At 37.8% G+C, this 21,730-nt stretch overlaps 1 protein-coding gene across 7 annotated transcripts in view; it reads right to left on the bottom strand.

Moving 5' to 3' along the window:
• LOC135209119 (uncharacterized) overlaps nucleotides 1–21,730 on the bottom strand; it is a 41,859-nt gene that overhangs the window by 7,603 nt on the left and 12,526 nt on the right. For 4 of the 7 annotated variants that reach the window (XM_064241752.1, XM_064241753.1, XM_064241755.1 and 1 more), the window contains exons 2-3: nucleotides 10,692–10,908; nucleotides 4,591–4,686 (exon numbers count right to left, since the gene is read on the bottom strand). In XM_064241752.1, coding sequence (XP_064097822.1) covers nucleotides 4,591–4,686; nucleotides 10,692–10,908 — 313 coding nt within the window. The remainder of the gene's footprint in view (nucleotides 1–4,590; nucleotides 4,687–10,691; nucleotides 10,909–21,730) is intronic. The other 3 variants (XM_064241754.1, XM_064241757.1, XM_064241758.1) reach the window with 2 other exon arrangements.

Raw genomic sequence — 21,730 nt, 5'->3', positions numbered from 1 at the left:
TGATAGTGAAAATTCAAAGGAACTTAAAATTTAAATGTAAAAATATATGAAAATATAGGAAAAAACAAAGAAAGTGAAAGTCAAAGGAAAAATTTCGGAGTTGTTATAAATCACGAAGAGGGGAAGAGAAAATGAGTGAAAAATATGTATGAAACAACTCAAAAGTGAAATATGAGGAAAAATTCTTGTATGGAAAACAAGATCAAATAAAAAAAAACTTCACATGAAAATTAGAAGAAAATCTTGGGCAAGAACCTAAAAAAAAAAAAATGATTTCCCAAGTCTGCAAAAGATTGGACTTGTGTATATCAGTATTAATTCGCAAAGAAAGGTGATAATAATTAAAATAAAACATTAAAAACCAACGGATTAAAACCTCTTACAACCTATGGTCTTAGGGAAAGAGGGATTGTACAGAAACTGACAAACGAACACAATCATATCTATAGTACATTACTTCTGATTTTACAAGTGACTGAACGGATTAAGTCACTGTCCCCTTGTCCTAACCCAAAATAAAGAACAAGTTCGAATCCTGGCAGGGGCTACAGCATTTTTTATCTTTTCTCTCTCTCTCTCTGTCTCTCAGTCTCAGATATATGGTACTTTCTTTTTATATTTCTATATTTTGGCGTTTTCATGGGCTCCTTTTATTAGATATAGATGCATATGTATATATATATATATATATATATATATATATATATATATATATATATATATATATATGTATGTATATTTATGTGTCCTCCTTTCTCTCTCTCTCTCTCTGTATATATATATATATATATATATATATATATATATATATATATATATATATATATATAATGTTATAAACGACAAATGTCACAGTCATGCTCATTGCTAATCAAGCGAGGACATCATCATAATTCTGCGTCACGCCCAAAATGCCCAGACCGTACCGTGCCCAGGGCACGCAGTAATAAACTTGACCGGGCAAGTAACCTATTGATGGTAGAGGAAATTAAAAGACATTAATCTCTCGTTATTAGGTGAAGGAACTCAAGACTCCTACACTTTGATGGCCACTTTCCACAAGACCTCGAGAGAGAGAGAGAGAGAGAGAGAGAGAGAGAGAGAGAGAGGAGTTAAACTAAAGCAGAAGGGAATGAAGTTGAAAATGGAGAAGAGAGAGAGAGAGAGAGAGAGAGAGAGAGAGAGAGAGAGAGAGAGAGAGTTGAAACGAAGGTTGAAATTAGAGAAGAAATGAAAGTAGGTTACTTGATAATAATTGGTTCCTGCCCTGCGGTGTGAGATATATATAGATATCATATAATATTAATAATATATATATATAGACATTATATTATATATATATATAGATATATATAAATTCTCTCAAAGCTTTACAATAAGAAAGTCAGATTCTTCCAATACAAGAACAGCAGAAACAGACGAACAAGTAAATAGTATGATTACTGTAACACAAAACTCAGAGAGAGAGAGAGAGAGAGAGAGAGAGAGAGAGAGAGAGAGAGAGAGAGAGAGAGAATTTTTCATTTCACTCCGAGTCAGGTGAGGCCACAGGAACCGGATTTTGTGGCATTCAAGGTCACCCCCAGCTCCGTTGACCTCGTTGTGCGAGCAACACAACGCTCTGTTGATTAAAAAGGGCATCTCTCTCTCTCTCTCTCTCTCTCTCTCTCTCTCTCTCTCTCTCTCTCCCTCTATCTGTCTATCTATCTATCTATCCTATCTAGTTTTATGCCTAGCTATTTTGCATTTACATTAATTAATAATAAATTGAGGGTCTGGTCCCACTCCACGTCAGAGATACATCTCTCTCTCTCTCTCCCTCTCTCACCCTTCTGAACTCTCTCTCTCTCTCTCTCTCTCTCTCTCTCTCTCTCTCTCTCCGTCCACCTTTCCAGCCTTTTCTCCCGCTGTATCTATCTATTTTTCTATATGTCTATTTTGCTTTTATATCGATTAATGATCACTTGCTACCCTAGTCTCACTCCAGCTAGACTAATGAAGACTCTAGTTACCTCTCTTGGCTCCAAATCACCTTATGATTACTTTTGCTTTCGAGTACTTTTGTTTCTCTCTCTCTCTCTCTCTCTCTCTCTCTCTCTCTCTCTCTCTCTCCAGCTAAACTAACACAGAATCCAGCTACCTATCTTGGCTCTAAATCAATTTATGATACTCCTAACTATGGGCTGCCACTTTTCCTTTTGGGTACTTTTACCCCTCCCCACCCCAACCTCCCCACCCTCTCTCTCTCTCTCCCTCTTTGAAACCACAAGGATCAGCGTTTTCAGCTGGGCATTCCCATTTTATCTTTAATTCTAAACTGAAGTTTTATTACTTTCAACGATGTGGTCTGCGCATGCGTAGCTAAATATCGATTACATATCTTTCTTTAGCAAGGAATATACAAAAATAGAAAAAAACTTAGAGATACAACAATGAACAAATACAACAGCTAACAACAAAATGATAAGGGAGAAGAATTATCCTTTATCATACGGGTGATTAATATATTATTATTCAAATTCATACCTTCAATGAATTCCTTATTGTAACACTTTCATTCTTGGCTAACGCCCGTCTTTGAGCCAAGCCTAGTACTACCTGTCTTTAAACCTGTTTAATATATATTCTCGATTTCCATCCAACACCATTCTATGGATGTCTTTGAATACCTCCCTCGTATATTCTCAAATTCTACCTAACACCATTCCATTATTCCGTTCTATGGGTGTCTGTGAATACCTCCTTCATATATTCTCAAATTCTACCCATCATCATTGTGTTATTCCTATGGGTGTTTCTGTATACCTCCTTCATATATTCTCAAATTCTGCCTAACACCATTCCGTTATTCCGTTCTATGGCTATGTCTGAATACCTACTTTAGGACTTTATAAATTGCCAGTCTGGATCTGTGCCTATTCCCGGTCTTAGCAGCCTTACCTTACCTTTCCTCTAAACGCAAATTGTTGGGAGGAGCAATTCACCGAGGTGGAAAAAGCGGCAAAAACGACTGTTGTTGCCTCAGTCTTACTTTATAGAACAGGAAAAGCCACTGGGAGGTCGTCCACCCTTGCCCTTATACACCCACAAAAACATACACACATACATATAAAGACACACACACATATTATTTGCATCTCAGAAATATGAACACCGAACCCGTTTTTTTTTTTTAAATTTTTCTTTCCATCCATTCAGTATCGTTCATCGTTTATCTTATATTTTTCCTTCTCGCCCACGATCTAGACCTCTTTCCATATTCTTCCTCAAGTCTTATTTTCTGTGTTAATATTTCTTATATGTTATTCCTCATCTTTTTAAACAGCTCCCTCTATTTCTTACATTTTCATTTTTGATATGCAATTTACATTTACGCTAATTTCTATCTATATTGCCCTGATTTCTTTGTTTTACAAAACATACTTTGAAGTGGATATAATAAGTTTTAATTACCCCGAATTCCATGCAGTTATATCTAAGTAATTTTGTAAAATAAAAAAAAACACTTGATAAGCAATTTAGCAAGACCATAATGGCCCAAAAAGAGCTAAGCTTCTAGCCAGGTTAGGTTAGGTTAGGTTAAGTTTACCTCTAACTTCAATAAAAAGCCTTTTTTTGATTATCTTTAAACTGTCCCCATTTAAGAATTATTAATGCCATAGAATTCCAGTTTTATCAATTGCTTGAATTTGATTCTGGATGTCGACGAACTTGGAAATATTGGGGTGAATTCACAGTATAAGTAGGCCTACATCCTTATGGTGCATTGGATACAAGCCATCCTTTGGGTTTGCTGGGTTTTGCGATGTTAGGTTAGGTTAGGATAAGGCTACTTTTGCGTATTTTATATTCTCTTTCCTGTATAACATCCTGAGCCTGTGAATAGTTTTTCGTTGTGTCTGAAGTGAGGATTCTTCCTAGAGCGAAGGTGAACAAATAACATTAATTGTGGTAATCACGAGCCATTCAGGTTACACATCAGTAATAAGGTTCTCTTTCTGAATAATTCTTGCGGATACTATGCAAAAGTTCATGTTCTAAGAAAAGAATGAAATTGTTATCTTCTATTTATCACCCGAACAACTATAGGTACTGGGTGCTACAGTGGTGGAGTGGTCACCACCACAGAATTTCATAGACTCAAAGTGAAGAGGATAATGATGACAGGAGTGATGAGAAATTTGGTGATGATGTTGATAATGAATGTTGTGGGTTGTTTGATGAGGATAATGAGTCTTGTGATGGAAACATAATCTTCGATGTCTATGAGTCTGGTGATGTTGGCTATGAAGACATTGGACGAACAGGAAGTGACGATGACTGTAGCCATGACAATGATGTAGAAGACAATGACGAGAAGCCTATGCAGATCCTGGTGATGATGATGATGATAATGGTGATGAAGTGATGACATCTGAAAAGCGATTAGAAAAAGATTATGAAGAAGGCAATGAAGATGCCATGCCCAGGAACGTCCTGAAGATGGCAGAAGAGGAAGACGCGAAAGGCCACAGGGGAAAGGAAGAGGGTGAGAACGTGCAGCAGAGTTTGGGGCCAAGAAGCAGGATTGTTAGTCGTGGTTAATATTACCTCTGTTTTCCACCGACGGAGCCATCTCGGCCATGATGCCCCTGGAGAAGAGAAGCGTGAAGGCGTCGTCGCTGTCCGAGTCATCTGTAAGAAAGACTGACATGGAGACCTCAGTTAGCTTACTCGTGTGAAGTGGGGGCGGGGGCGCAGCAGCAGCAGCGGAACAAAAGCGAGATCTATAGTCAAACCAGGTGGTGATGGCAGATACGAGGTTGCTTTCACCTACACTGTACCGCGTCAGAATCTAAATATCTCTGTCATTTTCCCTTAAAGAGGACAGTGTATAGATAAATGAGCGATCACTCTCCAAACAGAATGTTTTCTTTTGGGGAAAATGGCAGAAGTATTTAGACTCTGACGCGACACTTTCTGGGAAAGAGCACCTCTCAGCAGCCACCGCCAATTGGTTCGACTACAGCGGTGGGTGAGATCGAGAAGCATGGAAAGCTGGAATTCCAGGAAGCTGTTGTGCAATTGTTTTAGTTGTTTGAAAGGTCAAAGAAGGCTTAACTCTGAAGCTGTTGGTCTACAGGTCGTCTGTAAAAGGGTACATTATTCTCTCTCTCTCTCTCTCTGTGGCAAATCAGGTCTAAAAGTACTCCTTGAATATTTGGCATTAAAGGTTCAGGACAACTGGTTATTCTCAAAATGTCGCACGCTCATTGGCCACAATTATTTCTGGAGAGGGGTTAGTCGTCTTGGTTGAAGTAAAATACCTTATCTAAACCTTTTGCCAAACGATTTTAAATACCGAGGAACCTACAAGCCTCATTCTAATCTTTCCTAACTCTAAATTTCAGCTTGGACTCACTAGTATAAACTCTCCTAAGTACCAGCCTAGCTGGGTTTGTGGTGGCAAATTGAGATTAGCCGGCTTTGTGCCAGCTCCCCAGGGTCACTTCCCCTAAGGTGGAATATAAGAATGATAAAATGTTATGAAGAAAGAAAAAGGATTAATTTGGACCTTTGAAGAGCTCAAAGAACTTGGTCACCATGCCAAATGCCTTTTACCTTCAATCCTAAAATACCTGAATTCATGCAGGTGAGATGCTCATTAAGGATATATCCTTGCTGATACTGGACGGGTCCACCTAGCCTTAAAAAAAATATAAAATAAATAAAAACTCTCACATGGTTCTTCTATCAGAATCCAAATCCAGGCAACTCTCTCTCTCTCTCTCTCTTTCTCTCTCTCTCTCTCTCTCTCTCTCTCTCTCTCTCTCTCTCTCTCTCTTCGGGTATGCTTGGTTTTTGGTGGGATTACTGTAAAAGCTTCTCTCTCTCTCTCTCTCTCTGGATACGTCTGCTCTTTAGTGGAATTATTGTAAAAGCTGCTCTCTCTCTCTCTCTCTCTCTCTCTCTCTCTCTCTCTCTCTCTCTCTCTCTCGGGTACGCTTGGTTTTTGGTGGGATTACTGTAAAAGCTTCTCTCTCTCTCTCTCTCTCTCTGGATACGTCTGCTCTTTAGTGGAATTATTGTAAAAGCTGCTCTCTCTCTCTCTCTCTCACTCTCTCTGTCTGTCTGTCTGGATACGCCTTCCTTTTTAGTGGAATTGCTGTAAAAGACTACTTCTTCTCTTCTTCTCTCTTCTTTCTCTCTCTCTCTCTCTTCTCTCTCTCTCTCTCTCTCTCTCTCTCTCTCTCTCTCTCTCTAGGCAAACAATAATTTACCCTAATTTGTAAACCTAAACGGATATAAATATTCAAGGAGTTTTTGACCACTCATTAGTGAAGATGTACAGAATATAAATATATAGACAGTTTTGAAGTGCATGAAAAGTATAAAGACTGACATCACGAAAGAAAAGTATACCATTAAAGAATGCATCATCCACTCACAACGTAAGCAAACTTAAGAGTCTTGGGTTAAAAAGCTTAAGGCTAAACATTCGTTATATAACCTCGAATATTGAGGTAATTAGCTTTTGCGGTCGACGATAACAGCAAGATATTTCATTAAAGTCAAGAATAAAACCGTGTTTAAGTACATTTAATGAACATTTACGAGGTCCAAATGTTTCAGACAAGTCTTCTTCTTCTTCTTCTTTTCGTTTATACCTCTCAGTTTTTTTGGGCGCGAAATCCCCCCGCCAGTATTACGGTACCTCGTTAAAAGCGTACTTCGCATCTCGTTACTTCTCTAACTACCGCTTTCTTTTTGTATGAATCTGGATGCCCCGTTTGGGCATTCTCTGCCCCGCCGGTTTACGGAGCGAATAAGGAAGTCGTTTGCATGTAGTTAAAGTCAGTACGATGAACAAAAACAAATACGACAAAAAAATCACAGACAGATGCATTGAAGTCTCCAAGTTTTTGCGCGCCAGACAGCCAATGATTCGGAATTCTTACATTTGGCGGATACGTAAAAACAAAAGACGGTCGGGCAGTCGCGTTGTAGATTGTGTAGGATACGTCCTCTGCGTTAAGAGGTCATGGAAAATGATCTAAAGATAGTTTTGCTTTATAAATAGATATGGCTAAATGCTTCCCTCCAGTGGAGAGCGAGAAAAAGACAAATTTGAACGTCAGCGTCTCGCGTAGTATTAAGATTTTGGGAACAGGTACCTCAGCTGACTGAAAATAAGGTTTAATGAAAAGGAAAATATATGTATCATTTTTCTGAGGTGACGGAAGGAATCCGTTGTAATTTTCCTAAAAAAAAAATAAATTAAATAAATAAATAAATAAACGGAGGTCAACCAGACGAAAAATCATAGTATCTTTAACTAGCCCAGACCCGGAGAAATAAAAGTGGGGGAGTGAGAAACGATAATACGGGACTAGAGATTTCTTACTCCAAGAACAAATGAGTCTCTCTCTCTCTCTCTCTCTCTCTCTCTCTCTCTCTCTCTCTCTCTCTCTCTCTCAACAGGTGGAAAAACTTCAAGACTATTTCAGTCATATTTTCTCTCTGAAACCTTCAAATCAGCCATTGTAGGTTTCACTATTAGCTCTGAAGACGCCTATTCAAGACTATACTCTCGGAAGTTATATGTTTAAATAAGTGAATATTTATTGGTAAGTTGATCGTTCATCTTTATTTACTCTTTATCTCCATCCGTATGTCACCGTAAGTTTTATGCAAGGTGATACAAACTGACAAGGATAATAATTAAAGAAAGTCAATAAATCGAGATCTTGCAGTCGACGCCATCTTTCCACTCTCAGAAAAAAAAAGTCCTTCAAGACTAATCTGGCAATAGATACCCGCACTTTCGAACTGGCTATCGTCTCAATAAATTGCAACGCAAGCATACTGCTTTCCTCAGCTGGATATACCAGATTCGAAGATTGATATCTCAGCGATCATAATTACGGAGACCGTAAACTCGATTCGACTAGACTGGAGTCCTTCGATAGTGGCTACAATATCAAGTTGGAAATTCAGGCTACAATTCGAATCCTCATTTGCATTCTTGATTAACGAGGAAACCCGGGATTGTAAAAGTTCTAAAACAATAGATTAACAAGGGGGGAAATCCTCATTCAGTGATTTAAAAGTTGGTGGTCCATGACATTAACAGAACTTCTCAGTCCAGTAGATCTGATCAGCATCTCAGAAACTGATTGCCTTGTTGATTAAACACCAATATCCTATTCCCACAAGTTAATCGAAATTCATCGGCGTCTGTAATTAACATCAGAAATAGGTTCTACTTGCAACGATAAATTTATAATCAGCCAATTAATCTTAAAATCTCATCAAGTTCAGAGAAATCTTGAGGCTCTAATTATCAGTTGGGAAGATAATTTTCAATTGGGTTCTTACTCTTACAATTTTATTTGTTTTAAAAAGGAGTTCTGTGATAGCTAAAATATTGTCCATTATAACAGGATAAATCTTTAGAATACCAGACGCAATGAATCATTAACCAAACATATGAAAGTTCAAATATCGTCCATTTGTCACAGAGCAAATCTTTGGAATACCAGATGCTATTGACTCATTAACCAAAAACATATGATTGCTAAAATATCGTCCGTTTTAACCGAATAAACCTTTGAATACCAGATGCAGCAAACACATTTCACTGCCAGAAATCAATCCGTAACAATGATAATTAAAACTCACCAATAGCTCAGGCGCACTGACCAGAACCCACCCATTTCTCCTCAGACTATACACACCTCCTGAACCCACTTCCTAATTCCACCCGGTCGAAAGGTTCGTTCAATTTCCCATTCATGGCCTCGTCAGCGGCGGGTTTTCTCGGGGCAGAAGGAGGAAAAAGGTCCCACAGACAAAAGTGAATGTCTGGGCATCGCCGAGGTCCTCCAAGGAGTCGGTCCAGCGGCTGCCTGCTACCAAGGATTCGGGAGTGTGGGTCTGACTCTGCTGTCTTGCCATCATCGCCGGCAAGGATTCCGCACCCAAGGACTACTATATCATTGCTCGCGTCTCGGCGACGGCCATTATTGTTGCTAGTGCTCTGGTGATGCTGCTATTACGACCTCTACCAACGAAACTACTTTTTGCAGCGAGTCCAAGCAATAATTATGACTCTGGGAATGAGAGGTCCGTTTCTCGCGTTTGCTTTGGAGAGCATTTGTAATGGCGATCAGCTGTTTTCGCTTGAGAGAAGTGGTGCCCAACTTTTTTTTTTTTTTTTTTTTGGCCATACCCCACCTTATCTCTAAAATCCTGATGCCCCTTGTACTGAAATACTATAATTCTTATATTCACGCAAAAGCCTAAAAGGCCATTAACTTTAAGCATTCTCTAATTGGCCCCACCCGGCCCCGCCCCCTTTAAGAGTCAAATCAAAGCCCCCCCTCCCCCCGTACGCCCAACGTTGGGAACCACTGCTTTAGAGGGTATCTGGGTATGGCCACCTGTTTTCCGAATCGAATCATGGCTGGTCGATCGAACAGAAAGTCAAAGAAGAAGAAGAAGAATGGATAATTACTTCGTGATTTAAGTAAGTGTAAATATTGAGATGAAGGTTGAAGACAAATATATATACATTTACCGTCATAGATAGATAGATGGATAGATAAATACAGATAATCTTATTGGTCAAAGGGGAAGATGACAGAGAGGTAGGGAACAGGAGAGAGATAATGTCGAAGATGGCAGGATAATGTAATCTAAAGTCATGCATATAAACAACTAACAGAGTTGATATATAGAAACAAAAGAGAGACAAAAGATGAACGATGATTAAATTCTTTTTATTCATAACACATAAATCAATTTCAAATGTTCACTGAGTTATTGACCAAAACTTTTCAGACGTTTATTATCAAATGAATAAAATTGGATGACATTTTTGGTCGCAAAATTATTTATTGAAACGCCAAATATTTTTTTCCTAATTAGAAAAAAGAACTTACAAGGGAATTTTAAGAAGAGTCTTTCTTGAAAATTTTATGAAATAATTGTATATAAAAAACATTTAAATGGATATTTATTCAAATGTTTTATAATCAAGGAAAGACAAAAGTCATTGGAGCTGTCAAGGCAAGCTAAGAAAATTATTGAATTTTATGTTGAATCAATCTTTCAGATAATTAAAAAACTTGAAAAAAGTAATCAAGTTCTTCAATAGGAATTCTAGCTATTTTTTTATACCTTAGATTTACAATTCTGGACTTTTATTGTTTCTTATTATTCTGATTATCATCAGTCCACGCATTTTTTTTTTCTTTTCGTAGGTTGTGCAAGTACCGTTAAATTTTTTTAGTATCAATTCTGGTTTTTTTTCAGGCATAAGATGGCAAATATAGTGTTTTTTTTTTAACTGTTTTGAATTTTTATTGTCTCTGCAAGATTAAAAATAATATAAACTGATTAAAAACTTCTTATAAATAGAAACTGGATAGTTTAATTCTCAGAATAAGCGACAGGAAAAGTAAGGAATTTAATTATCAGATTTAGAGAGGAAGACTGGCAAAGAAATATGTTCTCATACTACGGAAAGAAGAAGGAAGAGAATCCACATTCTCAGAATGAAAGAGAAAGAAGCTCTGAGAACCCGCATTCTCAGAAACAGAGGAAGGAAAGCGCATTCTCAGACTAGAAGCCTAAAAGAGAAACAACACTCCTAATAACACAAACCGGGAAGAAGATGAGAAACATTACTGAATCCTCCAAATACTTACTAGCCCTTGCTAGTCCGGGCGCCCTAGGCGTGATGACGAGCATCCCCAAGGAGTTTCTGCTGTCCGTCGAAGGAGAATCAGACTCTGAGGGCATGGGCATTGGGGCACCGTAGACTAGGGGCGCCGCCATCGCCATTAATAGGAGTAGAAGGATGCGTGACGTCATCACTGAGGGGTCCACTCTCAACCTCGCGCACTGGCTGCCAATCTCCTCCATCTGGAAAAGGAAGAAGAAGAAGATGTAGGATGCTGGGTTTCAGATGCAGAAATGTAAACAAAGAGAAGGTGACTGTTTTGTTGTCGAGTTGAGAGGTAAAGGAAATGGAGGAATGTTGGTTTTAGATGGAGAAATGTAAACAAAGGGAAGGTGACTGACTGTTTTGTTGAATTGAAAGGTAAATGCAATGGAGAATGTTGGTTTTAGATGGAGAAATGTAAACAAAAACAAGGTGGATGTTTTGCTGTCGGGTTAAAAGGTAAATGAAATGGGGAATGTTGGTTTTAGGTGGAGAAATGTAAACAAAAACAAGGTGGATGTTTTGCTGTCGGGTTAAAAGGTAAATGAAATGGGGAATGTTGGTTTTCGAAGGAGAAATGTAAACAAAGAGAAGGAGAATGTTTTGTTGTCGAGTTGAAATGTAAATGTAATGGAGAATGTTGGTTTTAGAAGGAGAAATGTAGACAAAAAGAAAGAGAATGTTTGGCTATCGAGCTGAAAGGTAAATGCTATGGAAAATATTGGTTTTAGAGGGCGAAGAAAACAAGAAGAATATTCACACTATTACGAATAAAACACGAGATAAGAAAGCGCGCCGATACCGGCCGTATATACACGAGGAAGAAGACGCCATAAGACAAAAAACACAAAGAGAATACTACTACATTTGAGAAGAAGGTCAAGTACGAAAAAACTAAAAATAAGATTCTTCGCTCCATGACGTCACTGTTTCACCAGTATCTTCTCCTCCTCTCCGAGCCGTCCTTGGAATTCGTGTGAATCTTATTCCACATCTTCTCTCTCTCTCTCTCTCTCTCTCTCTCTCTCTCTCTCTCTCTTCTGTCATCTCCCATCACGACTGGCAAGCCCTTTCAAGGCAACGCACTTCCAAAGCAAAGCCCGTACGGCAACGCCAGGGAGGCCGGTAAGAGCTCGCCTAGTCTAAGGCAACGTCTCTCCTGCCGAGAGCGTAGTCCAGTTTCCAACTATACAACGAAAGAAGATGAAGTGTCTTACCCGGACGTGTTGACGGTTAATGTTTTTATTTTGCCTTTTTTTCTCCGTTTATTTTTTCATAATTGGCCGGGGATTGGCGGTCAAAAAAGAGAGCCTTGTCCAGGACATGTTTTTTTTTATCGGTGGTTTTTAGTCTTTCTGAGAAGGGGTAGGGTGGGGGGGGGGGGGTGTTGGCTGGTGTAGGGGGCGTGTCCGAAAACGGCGTGGGAATCATATCGAAGTAGGTAGTACTGCTATAAATGGAGGGGAGAAAGTTGCATAAGTCATGTCAGTGTTCGATGAGAATAGAAAATAGAACAATACGCTCAATACAAAAAGCATAAATTTTGTACTCTGTATATTTTCGTATTAATATTCTTGCTTGATTCTCACGGACTTGAAATTCTTTTCAAGGATAATTCGACCTGTGAGAAAAAGTTATAGCTTATATATACATAATACATATATACATATATACGAATGGAGCGCTTATTTAGAGATGTGCTTAAGAAAAATGTATATGAATAGAATCATTAATGCCTTGGAGCTGTGGTACAATATTTGAATACATACCTACATATATATGCTTAAGCCTACATACATATGCGTGTGTGTATGTATGAATATATATGTGTACATATAAATATCATATATATGTATACATATAGCATATATACTTATATATATACATACATATACATATATAAATACATGTATATATATATATATATATATATATATATATATATATATATATATATATATAGTATATATTATTGCAGTACGCAAAATCAGTCATTTGCACAAAATCAACAACATACTATCCTAAAAATAATAACAGTTCGCCCATATCCTTCTTCCCATTATCTCAAATATTATTGCATTATGTAAAAACAACTAAAGAAAAAAACTAGATCTATTTTAAAATCGCAAATCAATAATAATTATGCTACATTTTTTTTCATGATTGAGTCCTCCTACTCATCCCGGAGGTTTAGACTTAAAGGAAAAAAAAGAAAATCGTGATACTGAGAATCATCACCTTTTCATAGTGGTGGTTTTTCATAGTATGTTACGTCATGTCTCGAGGGGATGTTCACATTATGCAACTTTGAGAGTTTGGATCGAAGCGAGTTTTTTTATTTTATATCATTTTCTTTCGCTGGATAATTAGATTTGGTTTTTTATTATTAGCTTTTTTGTTTGTATAGGAGGTTTTTCTCTACCCTCCTGATATAATATATATATATATATATATATATATATATATATATAATATATATATATATATATATATATATATATATATATATGCATATATATAGGTGTGTGTGTACACACACACAGAGAGAGAGAGAGAGAGAGAGAGAGAGAGAGAGAGACACCTCCGTCTTATATATATATATATATATATATATATATATATATATAATAGATAGATAGATATATGCATATATATATATCTATGAATATATAAATGTATATGTATATATATATATGTTATAAATATTATTTATATATAAGAAAGCAAGGACGACATGCCAGGAGATTACTTATTAATTTACGTACAGCACGGCACTCAAACGCGTGCACGAGCGTGCGTACGGCTGCGTCCGTGCACTGAAGGCGGATGGAAGTGGAGTGGTGTAGCCTTCGGTGACTCCATAAAAACATAGAAATGGAGTGACTCCATAAAAACTAGTTCTTTTCCATTTGCGTCAGAGAGAGATGAGAGAGAGAGAGAGAGAGAGAGAGAGAGAGAGAGAGAGAGAGAGAGACCTCCCTCTTCATGTATTATACATTACACACACACATACACTCACGTATATATATAGATATATCTATATATATATATTAATATATAATATAATTATATATATAATAATATTATATAATATATATATATTTATATATTTTATATATAATGTATGTATGCATGCATGTATTTATATATATGGTGAAAGAGAGAGAGAGAGAGAGAGACGAGAGAGAGAGATGAGAGAGAGAGATAGAGAGAACCTAGTAAATAATAGAGGCATATATATATAAATATATATTATATATATATATATATATATAGAGAGAGAGAGAGAGAGAGAGAGAGAGAGAGAGAGAAGAGAGAGAGAGAGAGAGAGAATAGTAAAAAAACGAGCAAAAGAAAATTTTGAAGATTAGAGAGAGAGAGAGAGAGAGAGAAGAGAGAGAGAGAGAGAAAGCTACCCTTTGCCAAAAGATATAAATTTTTTCCTCTATCCTGGGTGTGGTCATAGAACGGTCTTGACACATTTTCTCCAAATACAAAACAAAAAATAAGAGAGAGACAGAGAGAAAAAAAGAAGAAGAAGTGAATCGATAAAGGACAATAGCAGGAGACAGACGAACGAGTATAGTCCAGGAAACATATGTGAGGATTTTATTAAACTATTATTATTTTAAATGTAAAATATCCTCCTTAATATTGCTATTACACCTAAGTATATTATCCCTCAGACTTTGGGAGTACGCGGGAAAAATGAATGCTATATGTAGATTTTCTTCTTCACTCTCTCTCTCTCTCTCTCTTTCTGTATATATATATATGTATGTATATATATATATATATATATATATATATATATATATATATATATATATATATGTATATGTATATGTGCATATCTATATATATATATATATAATATATATATATATAATATAATAATATATATGTGTGTGTGTGTGTGTGTGTGTGTATGGTTATATATATAAATATATTTTTATATGTATATATTAGTAATCTCCTTTAAAAAAAAACTCCTATTCTTTCTCTAATAAGAAAAAAAAACTATTTCCTCAGTCGTCAGAAAAAAACTTTTCTATCCTCACTGTTGGATGAGTCTTTTTCTGCTATACTCCTCATCCTCTTAGAAGTACAATTCGTCCTTCTCTCTAAGAAAAAAAACCTCCTTCCTCCATCCTTGAAAAATCCTATCCAACCTCTCCAATAATAGGAAAAAACTGTTCAAAACTAACCTCCCCTAAAAGGAAAAAAAATTGCTCAAAACTAACAAAGGTTTTGTGTCTTTTCACCAGCAAAGGAATTTATGAACGACTGGAAAACAAACTTAACAGATTTCAGATTTACACTAATTTGTTCCAGAGTTCAAAATTTATTGGCCATAAAATCAGAACTTCCATTTAAAAAAATCAGTTTCCTTGTTTAGAGCCTTCGCTTAATGGGGAGTTCTTATCCTGAGCAGTTTCGCAGACATAAATATTCCTGACACAACACCTGTTTGGGAAATACATATTTGGTTTGATATATTTCCTGAGGTCCTCATTTGTCAGGGTTTAAGGTCCGTAAACATATCTTTGAAGGTTCATAACACGGTAGCTGGTTGTCAAAAAACATCCTTGTTTTGATATATTTCTTGAGGGATCATTTGATTCAGCTTTTAAGTCGTAAAAACATCTTTGGGGGTTAATAACACTGCAGCTGGTCATGAAAAACATCCTTTATATATATCATATATATATATATATATATATAATATATATATATATATATATATATATATATATATATATATATATATTTCATGAGAAACATTCATTCATTAAGCTACACTTGGCAAACTTTCATGCTAACCTAACCTAACTAAGAGGCAACTTAATATATATAAAAACAGCTCAAATATTTTATAAGGCTCTGTACATAGTTATCTTTGCTGAATTCTCTTATGTTTGTGTCATCTAATTGTTATTTTCTTTTGTTCTCTAGTTTATCAAATATTTGCTTCCTATTTTGTGGAGGCTTGCTTTGCAAGTTAACGGCTTTTCAGGCTAGATTAATAATAATAATAATAATAATAATAATAATAATAATAATAATAATAATAATAATAATAATAATAATAATAATAATAATCTTCGACAGTATATTCAGAAAACTAACCAGTGGAGAATATCATACCGTACAGAACAGGACAAAAACACATCTCATTGGCACTGCCTGTTGTTGTTGTAGCAAGGCAAGCAGGTGATATGGAACGCCATCTTGGATTTGACCCATTCTCCCCCCTACCCCCAACCCTAAACACCCCTCCCCCCAAAAAAAAAGTAAAGAAAAACACGCAGACTATCACAGATAGAAAGAATTGGTTTTTCCTCTCTCTCTCGTGAATGAATTTAAATCTAAATCAAACAAGTCATAATTTTTCTTCTTGAGAGCAAAATAATACCTGGTGCTTATGTTTGGAAATATTGCAGTTATTTGATTTTATGCAAGATGGTAATGGAGGTTCCTTGATCTATTTTCGGCAGGCCTGTTCTCTTGGACTTCCTGTTTTGTTGCTGGAGTTACGAAGGAGAAGGTAAAGGTGAAAGGATAGAGGAGAAGAAGAAGAAGAAGAAGAAGAAGGAGAAGAAACTGGGAGAAAGATGGAGGCCGGAGGAGAGTGAGGGAATTAACGAAGATGGAGAGAAGTAGATGGTGAATAAAAGGAAGTAGATGCTAAAGAAAGAGTAAAAAGATAATAAGGAAGAAATGAAGGAGGAGGAAGGACATATGGAGATAAGATAATAAACATATGAAAAGATATAGGAGAAACTGAAGCAAAAACTACCACTAGGCTTACATAAACGAAAGCATAGTAACAAATCAGTATATTGAAAACAAGAGAGTATCGAAAAAAAGCAAAGAACGCTGGCTAACAACAGTATAACCAAGGATAAAAAAAAAAAAAGAAAAAAGCGCGCGAACAGAATTGGCGCCAAAATCACGGAGTGTGAAAACAAGGTGCGGTAAATGTTCTTGCGTGCTTCGAGGATTCGAGGATCCTTGATTCCACTATTCGGAATTTTCATGAGGACGTCTATTCAGTCCCCGGACGTTTATGAGACCGAACGGACATAAAGGAAGACGTGGAGGACATTATCTCGGCGATGTGTGTCTCTGTGCTGAGCATGGAATACTTCATTCTTCAAGTTGCTGTTTTTTTTTTATTTATTTATTTATTTTTTTTTTTGAGAAATTCCTCGCGGGGCAGGGAAGCTCAGTTAGTAAGAAGCGCGAAATGGCAATATAATAATTATTGTTCTTTTATCGAGTGTGTGTTTGTTATTTTGCTTAGTAATATACCTTACTTGAAGACCATGAAAATAATATATATATATATATATATGATATACTAGGAGAGAGAGCGATGGAGAGAGATAGAGACAGAGAGAGAGAGAGAGAGAGAGAGAGAGAGAGAGAGAGAGAGAGAGAGAGAGAGAGAGAGAGAATTCATTGCAGCACAAGTTTGCAATGTGGAAAGATATCCCTTACAAGTAAGCCACACACACACATATATATATATATAGTATATATATATATATATATATATATGTGTGTGTGTGTGTGTGTGTGTGTGTGCGTGCGTGTGTGTGTTTATAATGGTTCTCGAAGGCGTTGCCCTTTGCCATCCTCCAACCTGTGACCGACCACAGTTGACTAGTACCGGGTAGTACATCATCCACACGCTAGATCAACGAAGGTCCAGTAGGATCCAATTGAACTGCAAATTCCCTCGAACATAGGTGTCTGGCGTGACGAACGTGAACAAAGACCTCTTGGTCACGAGGATATGATTTTCTTGTAACTTTTGCGCGCGTGTGAAGTGTGGCCTTATGACTTCATGCAATAGGTGGTCAATGGAATGAGATGCACTGTGTGTAGTACCTCTTCGCTCGTGTGCTGATAAGTGTGAACAACAAAGATCTTTGGGGGTCATGAGCCTTTTCCTGGGGGTCATGGAGAATCCAAGATTTTTAGGACATTATTATTATATAATATTTAGTGATTTTTGTTCGTTTGTATAGAAAAAGCAAGAACTACATCCTTCTCATTAAAATACACGATTAAATCAGTCCTCGTTAATAAACGTTAACGAGCAATTTTGTTTGTTTTTATTGCTCTCTCTGGTGTGATTAATCCGTAATGTTTAAAAATGCATCTGCGCCACTGGAAATCGGTACATTTCCAGAATGCTTATAAAGGTGGGGGCCATGGTAGGTTTGGTACTGCTGAAAGGGGTATCACGTACTGGAAAAGTATGGGCATCACTGGTCTATAGTATCTTAGATGGACACCTAAGCACAAATCCACATTGAAGAAGAGTTCCTCTTTTGTTAAGCATTCCGAAGCCAATAACATTTATTAGGCTCTAGTTATCTCTAGTTATATCACAGCATCAGTATCGTCGCCAGGACGTCAATTCTCAGTCACTCAGATCTACATACACACACATACACACACACACACAAAAGTCTCGACGAAAGAATCGCTCTCAGAACGCAGACCAAAGTTTCCCGAAGCAACCAGACTGCAATATTCGTCGGAGACGGAACGGGGTCGTAAATCTGGGGACTACCGGCCGTCAGCGAGCGCTTCATTCCTGGCACGCCATAAAAATAAAAGGCGGGAACGTCTTTCCCATTCAAGAAGTGAGATCAGTATGCGGGAAGGAATGCTAGGCTAGGCTGGGCCGTGCTTGAAGCTGACAGACGCGTTAGGCTATAAATTAGCCTTGATATCTCCGCTCGCGCCTCCGCCCGCGTGTCTTAACGAAAACGATGTTTACCAGAAAGCAGAGTGGTCCATGAGAAGGGAACCGGTCTTGAGAACGTCCCAAAGGAGGAGTTTTCCCATTTAAGTTGAATTTATTTATTTATTCATTTTTTTTTTTTTTTTTTTTTTGGCGCGAAAACGCAAGGAGCCTTCACGCCAAATTCGACCGTCCTTGGCAGCCAAAACCGTTCGTTAATGGACGGTCCCTAGAATTGTCACCATGATCGGTATCGTCGGGTGACCTAAACGGAACTAAAAGGTTGACATTATGCTAATGTGGGTCCCATTGTAATGCAGATCAGCTTTTTTTTTTTTTTAATGGCATGAAAAACTTCGTTGTGAGTCGAGGGAGGCTGAGACATCCGCCGTGATAACTATCTGTTGCGTTAACATCACCAATCTCAGGGTTGATAAGAAAATAAAAATACAATAAAATTGAGAGAGAGAGAGAGAGAGAGAGAGAGAGAGAGAGAGAGAGAGAGAGAGAGGCGTTCCAGCGAGAGAATTGCTGTCGCTTGTCTATGGAAATGTCCTGGAACGCAGGGGAGAGATCTAGTTCCAGGCCACCTAATTTTTTAAGGAATTGACTACTGTATTCGACACCAGAAGGTTCTTTTTCTTTTTCTTCTTCTTTTAAGTCTTTTCGAAACACGACCCTCTATCCAGAGTAACGAAATCGACTGGCAACTTCAGTCCATTGTCTTTCGGGCAACAAGGGCATTCCCTTTGTGGTAGAGTATATTGCCTAGCGATTGTCTGTTTTTTTTTTTTTTTTTTTTTTTTTATACAGTACATATTTTCCTTCTGGGTAAGCGCCCCTCTGGAGAGCATGCCAAGTGGGCGAAGGTAAGCGGCCGGCAAATTGCTACCTGTAATTAAGAGGTGAATTTGTAGCACAGGTATTAGTCCTGAGTAACAGAAAAAAGATAAATAGAAAAAAAAAAAAAAAAAAAAAAAAATGGTTCGTGTGCTGGAGCTCGTTTGGGTAAAATATTGCCAACAGGGACAGAATGAATGAGAAAGTTAGACATGATTTTACGGAGATAACAAGAAGCAAACAGACAGAAGAAATACAAAAATCGAAGACTCAGGCATAATAGACAAATAGGAACTAGAAAAAGCGACCAAGATTAAGATAATGCAGAGATAAAAATCAAAGACTCAAGAATAGTGGGCAAATATGAACTCGAAAAGGCAACAAAGATCAAGATTATGGAGATACACTTAGTCGATAAAAGTACAACAAAGAAATGGAAACCCACTTAATACTACGGTCAATAAACGAATTACGTAACCAAGCATTCTACCTAATAACTTCTATGCAACTAACTTATTCAATTTTTCAGGGGGGTGGTGGGATGGGGAGCAGTATGATACCTCGTTACTTGCATATATCCTAGCGTCAAGCGTAAGTCAAGTCCTAGGCCTTTGAATGTTTAATCTTGAAACAATCAGAACTCTAACTTAAACCAGACCTGTAGGCGAAGAAATGGAAAAGGAAAACAGGTCATTCCATGTTGTCCACCACGTAGTATCCTGTGACGTCACAGCAAGCCCTGTGTATTATATGCCTGGACAACTTCCGCATACCCAAGACGCCCTCTGGTCGAACACTGACCATCATGATCGTCCGTCTGGCGGGAAAACAAGAACGCATTGACGTCATCATGAGACTTTCATGACTTTGGAAACGCCATCCTGCCCCCCCAAACACCCCCTCTCAGCCTCTTTGCCCTCATTATAGATGGCCGTATCCTTGGGACACTCTTAAAGGGTATTTTTTTTCTCGCTCTCTCACACAAAGGACTCCGGTAAAAGTCCCCATTCTTTGGGACGCCTCGCTAATTGGAGGCTCTCTCGAGAAGAATCAAATCGGGCAGCCTCTGAAATGTATGATTACGGTACATTTCCTTTTTTATTTCAATTTTCTGTATTTTCCCAAATAACCCCGAGATGCTGCCCGTGGGTAACACGCCCAGAGGAAACGTGTCCAAAGATGACGTCGAATTGGGGGTGTCTTGATTTTTGACTGAATGCCCGTTTCAAGGATGGAGCTGAGACGGTGAATGCTCTGCGGGACCTTGGTCCGGAAGCCTTCAGTAATAGTGGTCGTGCTTAGACGCTGAAATTTGAAACTGTTAAATTCTTTTTCATCGCTAAACCTCGAATACAGTTTCAGCGTGGTGCCGAGTGGAGCATATAATATTTTAGATGTTTCACTCAGTTTCTTTCAGTGCAAAATATGAAAGAGAGCCAAGATGGATTCGAAGCAGCGTCTCACATCCTTCACGTGTGGCTCCAAGAAGTTAAAAGACGTCAGTAACGCGTTTAGATACATAATATATAGTTTTTTTAACCTTTCCTCAAGGACGTTTACGTCATCATCGGTCTAATTCTCCCCGTTTTATGGAGGACGGGCCATGAACCAGTTTAAATTAACCCATATGAGGAATTCTCGCAGTTTCCGTCTAAACGAAAGGCTTAATTAAGGGGACTTCCCGACCGTCCGCGTAGCAAAGAGGCATTGAAACCAGAAGCGCCCCTTAGAGACGAACTACACGAATGTCGCGCCCTTCATTAGGACACCTCACAACGAAGGTAAATTCCCCCTAGTACGTCAAAGACCTCCTCTTTTTTTTCCACCGGTTCTTTTTGCATCGAACGGCTCGAAAATTGCCGTTTGATTGGTTCGTTTATGTATATGTATATTCTTCCAAACGGATCCTCCTCCTCCTCCTCCTCCGCGCCGCTATCCTTAATTATTGATTGCTTTTGAAACCAAGTTTTTCTGCAGTACGACGACCCTGTCTCACTGACAAGACGAGGACATCTTCGTTCGCTTCGACAGAAGAATGTGGACGGATTATCAATAGACTTGAATTCAAGGAGTTTGTGGGCGATTTTCAAGCAAATAATGTACGTGATAAATATTATGATAAAACTAGCAAAAAATGCGCCCGGAAACGGGTTCTCAGTAAAACGTATAATGTTATATGAACCGCGGCCCATGCAGCTTTCAGCCACGGCCCTTGGTTGGCCTGTTCTATATCGTTGATAGATGAACGATGAAGGCTAAATTTAACCTTAAATCAAATAAAAACAACAGAGGCTAGAGGGCTGAAATTCGGTATGTCTCATGATTGGAGGATGGATGATCAACATACCAATTTGCAGCCCTCTAGCCTCAATAGTTTTTAAGATCTGAGGGCGGACTGAAAAGTGAGGACATACAGAAAA

Source organism: Macrobrachium nipponense, chromosome 37, assembly GCF_015104395.2.
Source record: "Macrobrachium nipponense isolate FS-2020 chromosome 37, ASM1510439v2, whole genome shotgun sequence".
Taxonomy (NCBI): Eukaryota; Metazoa; Arthropoda; class Malacostraca; order Decapoda; family Palaemonidae; genus Macrobrachium; species Macrobrachium nipponense.
Note: the sequence above shows the minus strand (reverse complement) of the source record. Positions and strands in the feature narration are given on the sequence as shown.